This window comes from Chanodichthys erythropterus, chromosome 21 (genome assembly GCF_024489055.1).
Source record: "Chanodichthys erythropterus isolate Z2021 chromosome 21, ASM2448905v1, whole genome shotgun sequence".
NCBI lineage: Eukaryota > Metazoa > Chordata > Actinopteri > Cypriniformes > Xenocyprididae > Chanodichthys > Chanodichthys erythropterus.
The window spans coordinates 21,785,148-21,800,314 of NC_090241.1; the positions used below are offsets into that span (position 1 = coordinate 21,785,148).

The window sequence follows — 15,167 nt, forward strand, 5'->3', positions numbered from 1 at the left end:
GCAGATTATGAGTTACCTGCGGTGAGTCCGACATAATGAATCCACTGACAAGTCGCAGCGAATGCCGGTGGTAAACAAACACTCGTGCACGAGTTTTGGGAGGCGTTCCCTCGAAATTAGCTGTGAAGGAGGGGGGTCGTTCTTACGTCTGCGCTCATTTCAAAAACTCAGTAACAGTCTTTGGTTTCTCAGTCAACGAAAAGATCCTCTTTAGCACCCTTAATCTAATAATATAACATCAGATGAGTTAAAGTTGAAAAATTAATACTTTTTTCAGTTCAGACTTTGGACTGACTTTGACCTTACAAATAATTAAAATACAAATCTAATATTAACCATCAAAATACACAATACAGTGTACAAATCAAAAATGTTGCTAGTCAGTGCAAGTATTTGAAATGTCATATCTGAGAGAGCAAAATACCTGAAAAGAACCAAGACCAAGTTCAAACACGAGTCTTTCTCTCTTGCTGACATCTTCTGGTGTGAACGCAAATATGGTATAGTGGATTCCAAATAGGGGAATGAGGAGAAGAGTGGAGCGGGCTAAACGCCTGTCAATCACAAAAAATCATGTGATTCCACAACTGCATGTAATGGTGTTAATCTTAGGAATGGGAATATAAAAAAACAATATGTATATGACTAACAAATAAATGCTGGACTCATTTCCTCCAATATCTGGAGACTGCAGCTTCTGCACCAGGATTATAATGATGCCAATAAAGAGTATAAAGTTGATCTGTGAGTAAAAAAGACAAGAGATATGCTGTCCTGTTGAATCAATACAATACTGCAGTAGCAAAAGTCTTTTGAGATCGAATATTTACTAGCCGTACCATGATAGAAGCGAGAACAGGACCCTTGATCACCCACCAGATGGCAGCATTGTCATTAATATCCCAGCAACTGCAGGCAATGTCAGATATTTATCCAATATGACCTTTTTTTTCCTCCATTGATTAATTTACTAAATAACATTAGATAGTATTACATAGATAGTATAAATAAATCCTTCATCATACCCAATGTTATCAAAATGAGCTCTTAAGACAGCCCAGACTGCCACACATATTGTTGGAGTTCCTGGAAAACATGGGCAAAGGAAATAAACTTCAGTCATTTCACTTGCAAACACTTGTATATATGTGTTAATGGGTGTAATTTTGGGTCGTACCCCATCCAATAATGGTGTACCAGTAGAAATATCTTTTCTCAGGAAAGAACGTCTCAACAAGTAGTGTAAAGAGATATAAGCCCTCGATGAACAGCCAGAAGTAGTTTGACAAAACACAGTAATGAAAAAATACCATCACCGCCTTACACTCCACCTGCAGAAAGAAAAAACTTAGAGTGAACTATCCTTTTAAAAACGGGAGAGCACAGGGAAACATTCAAAGCACATTTAGCTAGTTGGCCATGCAAAAAGCAACTGTGAGGTGACTACAGAGAACTCATTATCTGGAGCAAATTAAAGCACATAACAGCAACACAACTGTGTCATTCTGAGACTAATTCCTTCCACAAAGAAATGACATGGGCAACCCGGGATGTTAATGGGCCCATCACCATGACTGCTAGGTTATTTGTGTGCGATGTGAAGGGGAGAGAGACTGAGACTCACGGTGTGTGTAAAGCAATGGTTGCTGTCCTCCTCTGCATATAAAATGCCGTCTTTAATGAAGACTGAGACGGCCCTCAGGATGAAGGACACAAACAAGTTCATATGAATGAAATTCCTGGTGCAATGTAGCTTCCTGAGGGTAAAGACATTCGCAATAAAGAAATATTACATTAAAATTTAATAAAAACACATCCTATATGTACACTGCCATTCAAACGTTTGGGGTTTGCAAGGTTTTTTTTAAATGTTTTTGAAAGAAAACTCTTAAAGGTGCTACAGAGGATGTTTTGTTTTATACATTTTTGCAATATTACTTGAAACTGTCTTTACTAACTGATAAAAGACTATTTATTAGGTGCACTGAAAGGAATAATATTAATATACATCATCTGTGCACGAGGTAGGGCCTTAAAAACATCAGCCAATTTTTTACGCGATCATCGCGTAAAAACGATTGGCTCTCTGGCTTGTCAATTACTGCCATTACGTTTCTTGTGAGAGACGTGCGCGGCTGCGCGCTCCAGTAACTTTCCACACTCCACAGGCGCCGCATGCAATGTTTTTGTCAGCAGACAGGAGTAACAACTGCAGATTATGAGTTACCTGCGGTGAGTCAGACATAATGAATCCACTGACAAGTCGCAGCGAATGCCGGTGGTAAACAAACACTTGTGCATGAGTTTTGGGAGGCGTTCCCTCGAAATTAGCTGTGAAGGAGGGGGGTTGTTCTTACACATGCGCTCATTTTAAAAAACTCAGTAACAGTCTTTGGTTTCTCAGTCAACGAAAAGATCCTCTTTAGCACCTTTAAAGGGATAGTTCACCCAAAAATGAAAATTCTGTCATCATTTACTCCCCCTCAAGTAGTTCCAAACCTGTATGAATTTCTTTGTTCTGCTGAACACAAAAGAAGATATTTAGAAGAATGTTTGTAACCAAGCAGATCTCTCCCCCATTGACTACCACAGTAGGAAAAAAAAATACTATAGTAGTCAATGGGGGGCGAGATCTTCTTGGTTACGTATCTTCCTTTGTGTTCAGCAGAACAAAGAAATTCATACAGGTTTGGAACAACTTGAGGGGGAGTAAATGATGACAAAATTTCATTTTTGGGTGAACTATCCTTTTAAGCTCACCAAGGCTGCATTTATGGCTGAGCAACAATATATTACAATTTTATATAATGGTTTTCTATTATAATATTTATTCCTGTGATGCAAAGCTGAATTTTCAGCATCATTACTCCAGTCTGCAGTGTCACATGATTCTTCTGAAATCATTCTGATATGTTGATTTAGTGCTCAATAGCTTAGCTTATTAAATAATTATGCCCCAAATATAATTTATAATTGTGAATCAAAATGACTGTTAGTGAAACATCACTATTAATGATATGCAGGTGTTTTTTCTAAACATGTAACACTAAGACACATTTCTAGTTTCCTCTGAAGCTTGAGAATAAAACGAAGGCTCATAACCTTTTTCTGACCTCTCACCTGAACCTGCAGAGAATGACCATGGCAGTGGTGAGAGACACCAGCGAGGTGCTGTAGCCCACAGTGTACAGAGCCTTTACAGACACATAGTACATGTCCTGCGAACGAAGAGAAGAAATGCTAATTACCTGTCAGCTAATTGAAACATGATACACTAAAGCCCATTTCTCAATAATGAACACACTTTACACTAAATACAGTAAAAAAAAATAATAATAATATTTAGAGATTTCTTTAGAGGCTGAGAGGGTTAGGAAAGGTGAAGGATACTTACTGGACTTGTTCCATTTTCATTAAAAGGGCAAACATCAACGTAGTGAGGGAACATCTCCGACCAGCCATCCTCAGTGCAGTTACGACTCACCTTTCCAAACTCTACAAAAGGTGCAAAAAAATCCAATGCATTTCTTAGAGAAAATTAGACCAAATAAACATCGTTAACAAGCAGTGTTGTTATTTCGCTGATCGACGCTCAAATAAATATAGATGAAAAATGTAAACTTAAAACGCAAATTAGAAATGTTGCTCTGGCAATTAACTGAAATAAAATAAGTTTACTGTAAGTTGAAGTACTAAAATTACTAAAATAACACTGAAATAAAAATAAAGCTAAATAGGAATATAAAAAGCAAATAAAAATGGCAAAAGCACATAACAACTGATAATATAAAAATGATCAATTTAACTAATTCCAAACATTGATAAATAATAAATAAATAGTACTAAAATAAATAAATTTAATAAAATTAATTTATTTTTCCTCATGACATTTCAAACCTGTATGACTTTAATTCTTCTGTGGGACACAAAAGTAGATATTTGTTGGTTTCTCAACATTTTCGGTTCCCATTGACTATTGTATGGACAAAAAAAAAAAAAAAATGCAATGGAAGTGGGGAACCGAAACCTTGTTTATCAGCATTCTTCCACAAGTATTCTTATGTGTTCAGCATACATATAGGCTTGGAACAATATGAAAGTGAGTAAATGATGACAGAATTTTAATTTCATGACTTCTGGATTTTTTTTTTTCTGAAGATAAGAATGCTGAGGTGCTTTCCAAAGTGGTAGCTGAAGTATTCTGAGTGGTTTCTAGTGCATCACAGGGTTGCTGGGGTGTTTTGGACGGTTCCTTACTAGCCAAGAGACCAACCCTCGATCTTTATGATATTCTGGTCTCTAGATAAGGCCTGATTCCCTCCTTCAGTGTATGATTTTATGTCCCATTTTATTTTAACAGGCAAAAACCTGACTCAATATACTCAAAACTCTTCTCAATATGCTCACCATCATTTTCTTCACTCATGACTTCAAATAGCTCAGGACAGGGCATCCAGACCACTTGACCAATTTTTGCTGGCTGCCAGCAAGTAAGGTTGTCCCACATCCATCGGCATACTAGAGAATTAAAAAAGAAAACATGGAGCAACATCATAACTATAGTTGAAATCTCTGCCTAACACTATTAGAATTAAATATAACTAGTATAGTTAAAATAAATAAATACGTGCTGGGCTAAAATCACAATATTGTGTTTTTTTTTTCAATAATTATGACACATTTCTCAATACTTGGGTCACTTTTTCAAAACTCTTGTGAGTCACAGTGAATACAACATCAGTCTATGTGAGCTAAACTGTGGATCATTTATCACTTCTCTGGCACAAAATACATTCAATGACGACATCTTTCAAATTACATTAATACAGTTCTCAGACACAAACACCAACACAACTCTATGTACCTATTTGCACGTTTACATACTCTTTTCAAAACTGTTTATCTGAATTTCAAATCCTAGCATAATACAAAATTGAACAAGACAGCAATTTACTACATTAAATGTGAAATTGATTGCTGTGCCGAGCTAAAAGTTAGGAGAGCTGTGTGAAGAGTTTAAAAATGTGACCTAAGTATTGAGAAATTTGTCATAGCAGTTGTATAAAAAACACTGTAAAGTTTTGTGGTAACTCTGCTTCTGAACCAGTTTTTATTGGGGTATTTACGGCACCTGAGAATAGAACAGCCTAGTTTAAGATATATTTAGGTGTGCTACTTGACAGCCATTCTTATGATTCAGTGAAAATCAGCGCAAATGACAAGCGACAAAAATAGACTTCCATCTGCTCCAATAAGGAGATAGATTGTAGGAATTCAATCAAAACAATGCCACAGCATTTTAGCAAAATAGTGTATACGAGGTCTATAATGTTGAAGAAAAGGCTCAAATTTTGAAAATACATATAAATAAAGATTTTTTTTTTTTCGATAATTAAATGAATAATTTGTTTTTCTAATTAAATGCTAGAAAAATTAGAAACTTTAGCCATGTTAATCTCTGTTATTTTTGTTTTACTCCCTCTTTCTCTCTCTCTTTACACATAATCTAATGACGTCAGCATCACTCATCCCCACGTTTTTATTGTGTGTTTGTTTATATGAGCATGCTTATTTATCTCTTTATCTATTTTTATTTTGGCAATGTTCTTCGACAAATCCCTCTTCATTGAGGGGGAAAAGAGAGTTTCGCAGTGAACCATGTGATGCTAAAGCATCTTATCGTCTCCATCAAGGATTAAGTATCCAAAGAGAAATAGTAAAGAGATCGTGTGTGTGTGTGTGTGTGTGTGTGTTGACTGCTGATCTTGATTTACATGGACAGGACAGCATCTGCCAGCTGTGTTTCTCCTCTGCTGCAAATAATAGAATGTTTTCATAGTGCTTTCAAAATATTACCCAGACACTCTTGCAAAGACTTCATTAAAATCTAGTCATTTTACAGTTATTTACAGTATTGGAAATGTTCTGTTTCCATTCCATTTGTATCCGTACATTCTTTTTAGTAAAGCTTACACACAACAGCCTTCACTGCAACGTAATAAACTGCCCAAGTGTTTACTCTAAATTATATGCATAAATTCAAACAACGCAAGGTTGACATTTGCTTCTTGGTGGTCTGCGTAAATGTCAAACATTTATAATAACAAAAGGCCAAGCAAGTGTTTTAAACACTCTGCTTCTCAAGCCAAGCACTCAAACATTTTGTCTTTTGAATTATTACAGTCTGCAACAAAGATACCTAACAATACTTACAACACTTTATTTCTTCAGGGGTTTTTTGTAGTTCCATAAAAGGAAAATTCTAGAATGTTAAGGATGGATTTTTCTATTCCAAAGCCTTTAGTGCCATTTCCTTTAAAACATGGGTTCAATCGTCAATCTTTTTCAAGCATAGGACCTTTTGGTGCAGCAGTTCTCAGCCTTTCTGACTCCGAGGGCCTTCATTGTAAAAGATGATACAAACCGATTCCAAAAAAGTTGGGACACTGTACAAATTGTGAATAAAAACAGAATGCAATGATGTGGAAGTTTCAAATGTCAATATTTTATTCAGAATACAACATAGATGAAATATCAAATGTTTAAACTGAGAAAATGTATCATTTTAAGGGAAAAATAAGTTGATTTTAAATTTCATGGCATCAACACATCTCAAAAAAGTTGGGACAAGGCCATGTTTACCACTCTGTGGCATCCCCGCTTCTTTTTATAACGGTCTGCAAAACGTCTAGGGACTGAGGAGACAAGTTGCTCAAGTTTAGGAATAGGAATGTTTTCCCATTCTTGTCTAATACAGGCTTCTAGTTGCTCAACTGTCTTAGGTCTTCTTTGTCGCATTTTCCTCTTTATGATGCACCAAATGTTTTCTATGGGTGAAAGATCTGGACTGCAGGCTGGCCATTTCAGTATCCGGATCCTTCTTCTACGCAGCCATGATGTTGCAATTGATGCAGTATGTGGTCTGGCATTGTCATGTTGGAAAATGCAAGGTTTTCCCTGAAAGAGACGACGTCTGGATGGGAGCATATGTTGTTCTAGAACTTGGATATACCTTTCAGCATTGATGGTGCCTTTCCAAATGTGTAAGCTGCCCATGCCACACGCACTCATGCAACCCCATACCATCAGAGATGCAGGCTTCTGAACTGAGTGCTCATGACAACTTGGGTTGTCCTTGTCCTCTTTAGTCAGGATGACATGGCGTCCCAGTTTTCCAAAAAGAACTTAAAATTTTGATTTGTCTGACCACAGAACAGTTTCCACTCTGCCACAGTCCATTTTAAATGAGCCTTGGCCCAGAGAAAACGCCTGCGCTTCTGGATCATGTTTATATATTGCTTCTTTTTTAACCTATAGAGTTTTAGCCGGCAACAGTGAATGGTACGGTGGATTGTGTTCACCGACAATGTTTTCTGGAAGTATTCCTGAGCCCATGTTGTGATTTCCATTACAGTAGCATTCCTGTATGTGATGCAGTGCCGTCTAAGGGCCCGAAGATCACGGGCATCCAGTATGGTTTTCCGGCCTTGGCCCTTACGCACAGAGATTGTTCCAGATTCTCTGAATCCTTGGATGATATTATGCACTGTAGATGATGATAACTTCAAACTCTTTGCAATTTGTCTCTGAGAAACTCATTTCTGATATTACTCCATTATTTTTTGCCGCAGCATTGGGGGAATTAGTGATCCTCTGCCTATCTTGACTTCTGAGAAACACTGCCACTCTGAGAGGCTCTTTTTATACCCAATCATGTTGCCAATTGACCTAATAAGTTGCAAATTGGTCCTCAAGCTTTTCCTTATATGTACATTTAACTTTTCCAGCCTCTTATTGCTACCTGTCCCAACTTTTTTGGAATGTGTAGCTCTCGTGAAATCTAAAATGAGCCAATATTTGGCATGACATTTCAAAATGTCTCACTTTCAACATTTGATATGTTATCTATATTCTATTGTGAATAAAATATAAGTTTATGATATTTGTAAATTATTGCATTCCTTTTTTATTCAGAATTTGTACAGTGTCCCAACTTTTTTGGAATCGGGTTTGTATTTGAAGGCCCCGCAAGACATTTCTGATATTTCTACTGTAATAATAACTGTGCTTTTATTTACAGAATTTTATTTTAGTTCAATTAAATATGTATATAAAAGTTAAATGTAATTTTTTTAACACTAACATTTAATAATATTGAATTCCGGAAGTTTTACATGAATGTTTTTCAAGGTTTATTACCAATGAATTTACATGATTTTTCTAGCCATTTGTGATTAGAGTTTTGCAATACCATGAGAACGTTGGTTCATGAATAAAACTAGAAGTTGTTGAGGGAATTAATTAAAATAAAAAATATAACACACTTAAATCTTGAATTTTATTTATTTATTTATTTATTTTTAAGCTTATTTTAAAACATGTTTACTCTTATTTTAAATCATTTTAAGCCATCTTTTGACCACATTGGAACTGTGTTGAGGCTTTCTAGTGGGTCTCGGCCCTATGGTTGAGAATCACTTTGATGGATTGAAGATGGACCCCCTGTTAGATATTGTACTTGAAGCCAGATGCATAATAGCATGCACCACCTATTATCATATAATTGTATTTTTATACTTTGTCATGATATTTACACTGCAGATATTAAAATATTTATAAGAAATCACATTTTGCCGTTTAGCTTTGATTGATTGATATTAAAAATGATTTTTTGTAAATAATTGATAGACCCCCAGCATTATCATCTCATTGCTTAAAACAAATTGACGTTTATCACTCAAGAGCTGGCACTGAGAAGCCATTAAAGACCGACAACTGTCAAACAATCTTTATTGTCTATCCTGTTGGGTATCTATACAGTATAATTTTCTTTGTAGCAGTGCCAAACACAGACCCAAAGGAGAAACTAAGCCCATTTAAAATGGCTGAATAAAGGAAATTGATGAAAAATGGTCGAAAATTATATTCCAATGCCATAAGCACAGTCCCAAAATGAAAAGCATATTTAATGTAAGATACTGCTGGGAGATTATCCTATAAACATACAGTATGTATATTTTTATGCTTTAAGAAATTAATGTAAATAAGCATTATATCCATGTGAACACAAACAAGCACAGTTCAATTCTTTGGGGATGCAAGGATTAAATTTTACTTCCAGGAATACAATGCTCACGCAAAATGACAAATCATGATTTCTCTCCTGAGGGAATCTTTAATTACTTGTGTAAATTAGACACAGATGCGTGATTATATAAAAGAGAGGGCTGTTTATCTTTGTTCTCCAGAATCTTCCAGAAATACAACACATTGCATATATTCCATACTGTAGGAGAATTTCCGACTACTTATGAAATAAATATATGATACAAAGAGCCAATGATCCAATCAGTGCTTATTTTCAGCAGCTAAAAATAGGTAAAGTAAATGACTAAATTAGGCAAAATAATGGGATAAAGATGTGTGAATAAGCTATTGTAGCCCACACAAACCACCAACATTGTGCTTTATGTATTTATTTTCTTTGTAGCACTCCGTTCCCTAAGATTCAGCTTATAGCCTAAAACTGTGGGTAGCTCTAGTTACATGTTAATGCATGAATCCATTCCCTAAGGACAGCTCCTTGTCAAATCAAAATGTCAGTATTTCATTACTGACTGTGATTGTGACTGTCTAAAGGATTATGATCAATGCCACATGCAGACAGCACTGGAGGGGTGTCAGAGTCAGATCTGGAAGAGCTCTGAGCTTATGATCTCCCCCCACTTCCTGCGAACCGTCACAGTGTCTTAAATTCTTCAGCTTAGTCTGACAGCATTAGGTTTAATTCCGTCACCCATTTATTTCAGATCGCTTGTTAAATCCCTAATCTAAATTGAAACTAATTTTAAAACTAATTTTAAATGTTTATTATTATAGCTATGAATAACTGCAAGCATGCTATTTTTAGATGACTAAAACGTCAGTTTCTTGTTTATGTATTGCTTTAATTTATAGCTAAACACTAATAGCTTTGCACTACACAGCAAAACTAAAACATGCAGCATTTATGTGTGGCCTTAAAGGGATAGTTCACCCAAAAATGAAAATTTGATGTTTATCTGCTTACCCCCAGCGCATCCGAGATGTAGGTGACTTTTTTTCTTCAGTCGAATGCAAATTATGATTTTTAACTGCAACCGCTGCCATCTGTCAGTCAAATAATAGCAGTTGATGGGAACTTGAACAATAAGAGTCAAAAAAACTTCCATAGACAAATCCAAATTAAACCCTGCGGCTCGTGACGGCACATTGATGTCTTAAGACACGAAACGATCGGTTTGTGCGAGAAACCGAACAGTATTTATATAATTTTTTACCTCTAATGCACCACTATGTCCAACAACCGATCGTTTTGTGTCTTAAGACATCAATGTGTCGTCACAAGCCGCAGGGTTTAATTTGGATCTGTCTAAGCTAGTTTTATTTACTGTTATAGTTGAAGTTCCCATCAACTGCTATTATTTGACTGACAGACGGCAGCGGTTGCAGTTAAAAATCATAATTTGCGTTCGACTGAAGAAACAAATTCACCTACATCTTGGATGTACTGGGGGTAAGCAGATTTTTGGGTGAACTATCCCTTTAAATACAACTGAAAAATGTGTTGATCGAAATAGTGAATATGCATAATGTACAAACGGTCCACATAAACACAAGCACATCACCAAGACACACTCAGACTCACACAATTGTTTGTTTTTCGATCATGTTGACGATTGTTTTTATCAGAAAATGTATACAAATTTATTATGAATATGGGCAAACCCTTACAATTTTTCTAATTAAAAATGTCCCTGGGTGACTTCTTGAGAATTTTTTTTCTCTAGTCTGAACTATTGCTAGGTAAACATACACATACACATACTGTACATTTAAATGTTTGAAGTTCTTACCTAATTCAGGTTCACTGCTGGGGTCATCCATCGCCATCCTTTCCATGCACTTCTCTTTTTCTAACTGAATGACACAGTCTGGATGCATGCAGTAGATCTAAAAGATGTTTATAACACAAGTGAAATGTGAGTGAGTGAGTGAAAACACAACAGCTGTTCAGTGTGTGCATCCTATATAGAACATACTTTTAAATGGTCACAAAGTATTTATTCAGAAGTAGTACCTACTCAGAGAGAATGCGATTTCAGATGCAGATGTTGTTCCCTGAGAAGGGAACTCGTGCTGCGTCATAGTATTAATGCTTTTGGAAAGACTCTGCATGATTGCATTTGAAGCACGTGTGTGAAATCAGTCTAATGGCGAAACAGATCATCATGGGTGGGTGATGCTCCGCTTCGCATGCTCCGCTCCCGCCCGGCACTCTTTTGAGGAGGGTACTTAGGCTTGCGTTCCTAGCAGGTCTGACCCCCCTGCTGCCTCTCAAACAGGGTGCAACAAAAGGAGAGTGTCAATTCTTGTGCCCCCCCTCCTTTACAAAGCTTGAGGGTCGGGATGGCACTCTCAGCCGAAGCCTCCTAAGCAGAAAACGGGTCAGAGGGCCGTCATTCTCGCAAAGAAGGCTTCAGCAAAGTGGCGTCAGACTTCTGAGGGCAGGCCCTTCTGGGGTTCACACCTGAAGTTCACAACTCAGCAAGAAGTGCCCATTCCTCCTCTGTGCCCTCAGGAGACCGTTCTACCAACTCTGCCACCCTCGGTGCTTTGGGTCACAGCGATTTCCAGTGAGCTTATGTCTCAGTGTCTGCCACAAGACAATGCATCAATGGGACACTCACATCCTCCATGGAGGATATTTGACCAGTCAGTTCGGTTGTTCCCTGCCAGTTTGCTTCAGGGCACCAGGGGGACTACTCAGATAACACCAGAGGCCTGTCTCGAGATACTGGTTCCCTTAGTAGACCATCTGACAGTGTGTGAACTTCTTCCAAATGTGTCACAATGGGTCCTGCAGACTATAAAACGAGGCTACAGAATCCAATTTGGGTCTCGGCCACCTCGGTTCAACAGGGTTCTGTTCACAGTGGTAGACCCTGAGCAGGCTCTGGTAATGGAAGAGGAAATAAAAACTCTCCTGGGCAAGGAGGCCATAGAACCATAAGATAGGCCAAAAGAGAGTCAGAGTTCTACAGCTGGTACTTCATTATTCCAAAGAAGTGTGGGGGGATGCATCCGGTATTAGATCTGCTCTATCTGAATCGCTCAGTCAAGTAGCTCAAGTTAAAAATGTTGACTTCAAAGCAGAACGTGACTCAAATCAGATTCGAAGACTGGTTTGTCACGATAGATTTCAAGGACACATACTTCCATATATTTATCCTTCCACAACAAAGGAAGTTCCTGAGGTTCACTTTTGGGTAGTGAAGTGAACCTCACGACCGTGAATGGTATAAAGATAGGAACAGTTTCAGAGACTGTTAGGTCTGATGGCAGCTGCGTGATACCATTTGTTGTGCTGAACATGAGACCCCTGTAGTGGTGGCTCAAGAGCAAGGGATTTTCAACCCACTCCACATGATCAAGGTTATAATCAGGTGCCTTCGTACCTTGGTGATGTGGAAGAAACCTTGGCTTTCCCTTGGAGATTTCAATCAGGAGGGACCTTCTGTCTCAGGCAGGGACACAATCCTTCACCCCCACCCAGAGTTGTGGAAGCTGTGGGTTTGCCCAGACTCTGGCCTCTCAACTGTGGTTGTTTAGACCATACTTCTATCCCTCCACAAGGAAACTGTAGACATTTTCAATTCATGGTGCGGAATTCGACAGTAGGACCCAGTTAACTGCTCGGTTGGTACAGTGCTGGAGTTGCTGCAGGATTGGTTTTCCACAGGGTTATCCCTGCATAAGCTGTACGTGGCAGCCATAGATGCATACTACTTTCCCTTTGGGTGGTGTATCCCTGGGGAGAAACCCATTGGTGACAGGTTTCCTCTGTGGTGCTTTGAGGCTAAGGCCTAGTTGAAACGGTGTCGTATAGAGTAAACTTTACAGTTACTTACACTAAGAGTATCTGATATGAATAAAACATGTCATCTAATTATAATGGAAAGGATTATTATTGCTGCTTCTATAGACATCAGTGTGTGTTTTACAAACTCTAAATGTATTGTTAGTATTATGTGTATTTAAATGTCTGAAACCTAAAATAAACATGTGGTTGAAATGGTGGTATGTGGTTGAAAACACTGCATATGTTTGATATTAGACAAGCACTGAGCGTGTCTGTCTCTGGCCCATCGCCAGCCAAAGCACAAAAGCACATTTGAATTTAGCGGTTGATCACGTGATGCACTGAACATTCTAATCATTGTATGCATCAAAAGATTAAGCAAATGGGTAGTCGAGGCTACCTCTCTTGCTTATAAGGTCTCTGGTCAGCCCTCACCTTTGGCTGTCAGAGCTCATTCAACTAAAAGTATGGTGGCCTCTAAGGCCTTATTGTCAGGGGTGTCCCTGCAAGATGTGTGTGATGTGGTAGGCTGATCCTCTTCAATCACATTCATAAGATTTTATGTTTTGGACCAGGGCCCACAGTTGCTCTTGACTTAAGACGTGCTCGCAGTATTCACACAGACAGGCACTTGTAAGCATGGCGGGTATTGGTTGGGTATTATCGTTCCCAAAGTGTCAATACTCTGACGCAGCAAAGGGAACATCTTGGGTAGTGAAAGTAACCCTTGTTCTCTCAGAAAGGATCCGTTCACACAGCAGGGGACAGCTGAGAAATATGGTTGTGATTGTGAGTCTGAAAAATGTACAGGTATGAGTTTACATAGAATGTGGTTGTCACTCTCATAAATAACTGAACTGTGCGTGTCCGTAAAGGTATTAAGCACTCAAATGCAGGACTGACAACTGTATTCTGCTGCTGTGTGAACGTGGCCAGTGTTTAGGCTCTTTGAGAGCATAAATGTACAATTTGTAACAAGGCTACTAGAGATGATGCAAAACTCTTACATCCTAAACAGTCCCAGTGTTATTCAAAAACTGTTAAATGCACATTTGAATGAACATTTTACCTGGCAGTCACTCACTTGCCCTTGTCAGGGCAATGAACAGATAAAGCTTAAGGATTCTGACAGTACTAGATCACAGTTTGATGAGCTCAACATTGACTTATTACCCTAGATCAAAATTAGACTTGACAGCCATACGGAGGCACCTCTATTACATCGTGTGAGAGTTGTGACTTAGAAACCTAAAACATAAACACAAACCTAAAACACATAAAAAAATTAGATTTTTCAACACAATCACAGACATGGCATCTTTTTCTTTTCTTTTCTTTTCTTTTTTTCATCTGTGGCAAAAAATACTACAAAAATATTACAAATGAAAAACATTTTTTTAAGATTTCTTTTCCACAGAGCAGCCCTTGCGGGCCCCTGACTCATATTAGATTAATGTCTAAACCTCTGTAAAGCAACACTTCATCCATCAAGAGTTCTTGTATCCTTACAAGGTTACTAAATATATAATGACAGCAGTCCAACAGCAACCAAACACAGTATATACAAATAATAAATTCAATGCAATTATTCCATTCTAAATTACCATATGTTTAAACCTGCTTCAAAATTCCAGACAATAAACATCATTCCACTCTAAGTGTTACATGCATTTATGAGACAGCATTCATTATAAACACAGAGTTCTAGATCTTTTAGAAGAGCTGAGGGAAAATAAACACATTAAAGGATTAGTTCACTTTCAAATAAAATTTTCCTGATAATTTACTCACCCCCATGTCATCCAAGATGTTCATGTCTTTCTTTCTTCAATCGAAAAGAAATTAAGGTTTTTGATGAAAACATTCCAGGATTTTTCTCCATATAGTGGACTTCAATGGAGCCCAAATGGTTGAAGGTCAAAATTACTCAATTACAAAGTTTTATTGCAGCTTCAAAACGTTCTACACGATCCCAGACGAGGAATAAGTGTCTTATCTAGATAAATAATATATATATATATATATATATATATATATATATATATATATATATATATATATATATATATATATATATATATATATATATATATATATATATATATATATTATACATACATATACAGTACAGTCCAAAAAGTTTGGAACCACTAAGATTTTTAATGTTTTTAAAAGAAGTTTCGTCTGCTCACCAAGGCTACATTTATTTAATTAAAAATACAGTAAAAAACAGTAATATTGTGAAATATAATTACAATTTAAAATA

At 37.3% G+C, this 15,167-nt stretch overlaps 1 protein-coding gene across 1 annotated transcript in view; it reads right to left on the reverse strand.

Annotated features, from left to right (window-relative positions):
* The window catches only part of adcyap1r1b (adenylate cyclase activating polypeptide 1b (pituitary) receptor type I), a 41,124-nt gene that overhangs the window by 7,502 nt on the left and 18,455 nt on the right, over positions 1-15,167 (reverse strand). The window contains exons 3-12 of the mRNA XM_067373365.1: positions 10,896-10,992; positions 4,408-4,518; positions 3,395-3,495; positions 3,121-3,218; positions 1,625-1,757; positions 1,178-1,331; positions 1,026-1,086; positions 840-909; positions 651-742; positions 425-554 (exon numbers count right to left, since the gene is read on the reverse strand). Of these exons, the coding sequence (XP_067229466.1) occupies positions 425-554; positions 651-742; positions 840-909; positions 1,026-1,086; positions 1,178-1,331; positions 1,625-1,757; positions 3,121-3,218; positions 3,395-3,495; positions 4,408-4,518; positions 10,896-10,992 (1,047 nt within the window). The remainder of the gene's footprint in view (positions 1-424; positions 555-650; positions 743-839; positions 910-1,025; positions 1,087-1,177; positions 1,332-1,624; positions 1,758-3,120; positions 3,219-3,394; positions 3,496-4,407; positions 4,519-10,895; positions 10,993-15,167) is intronic.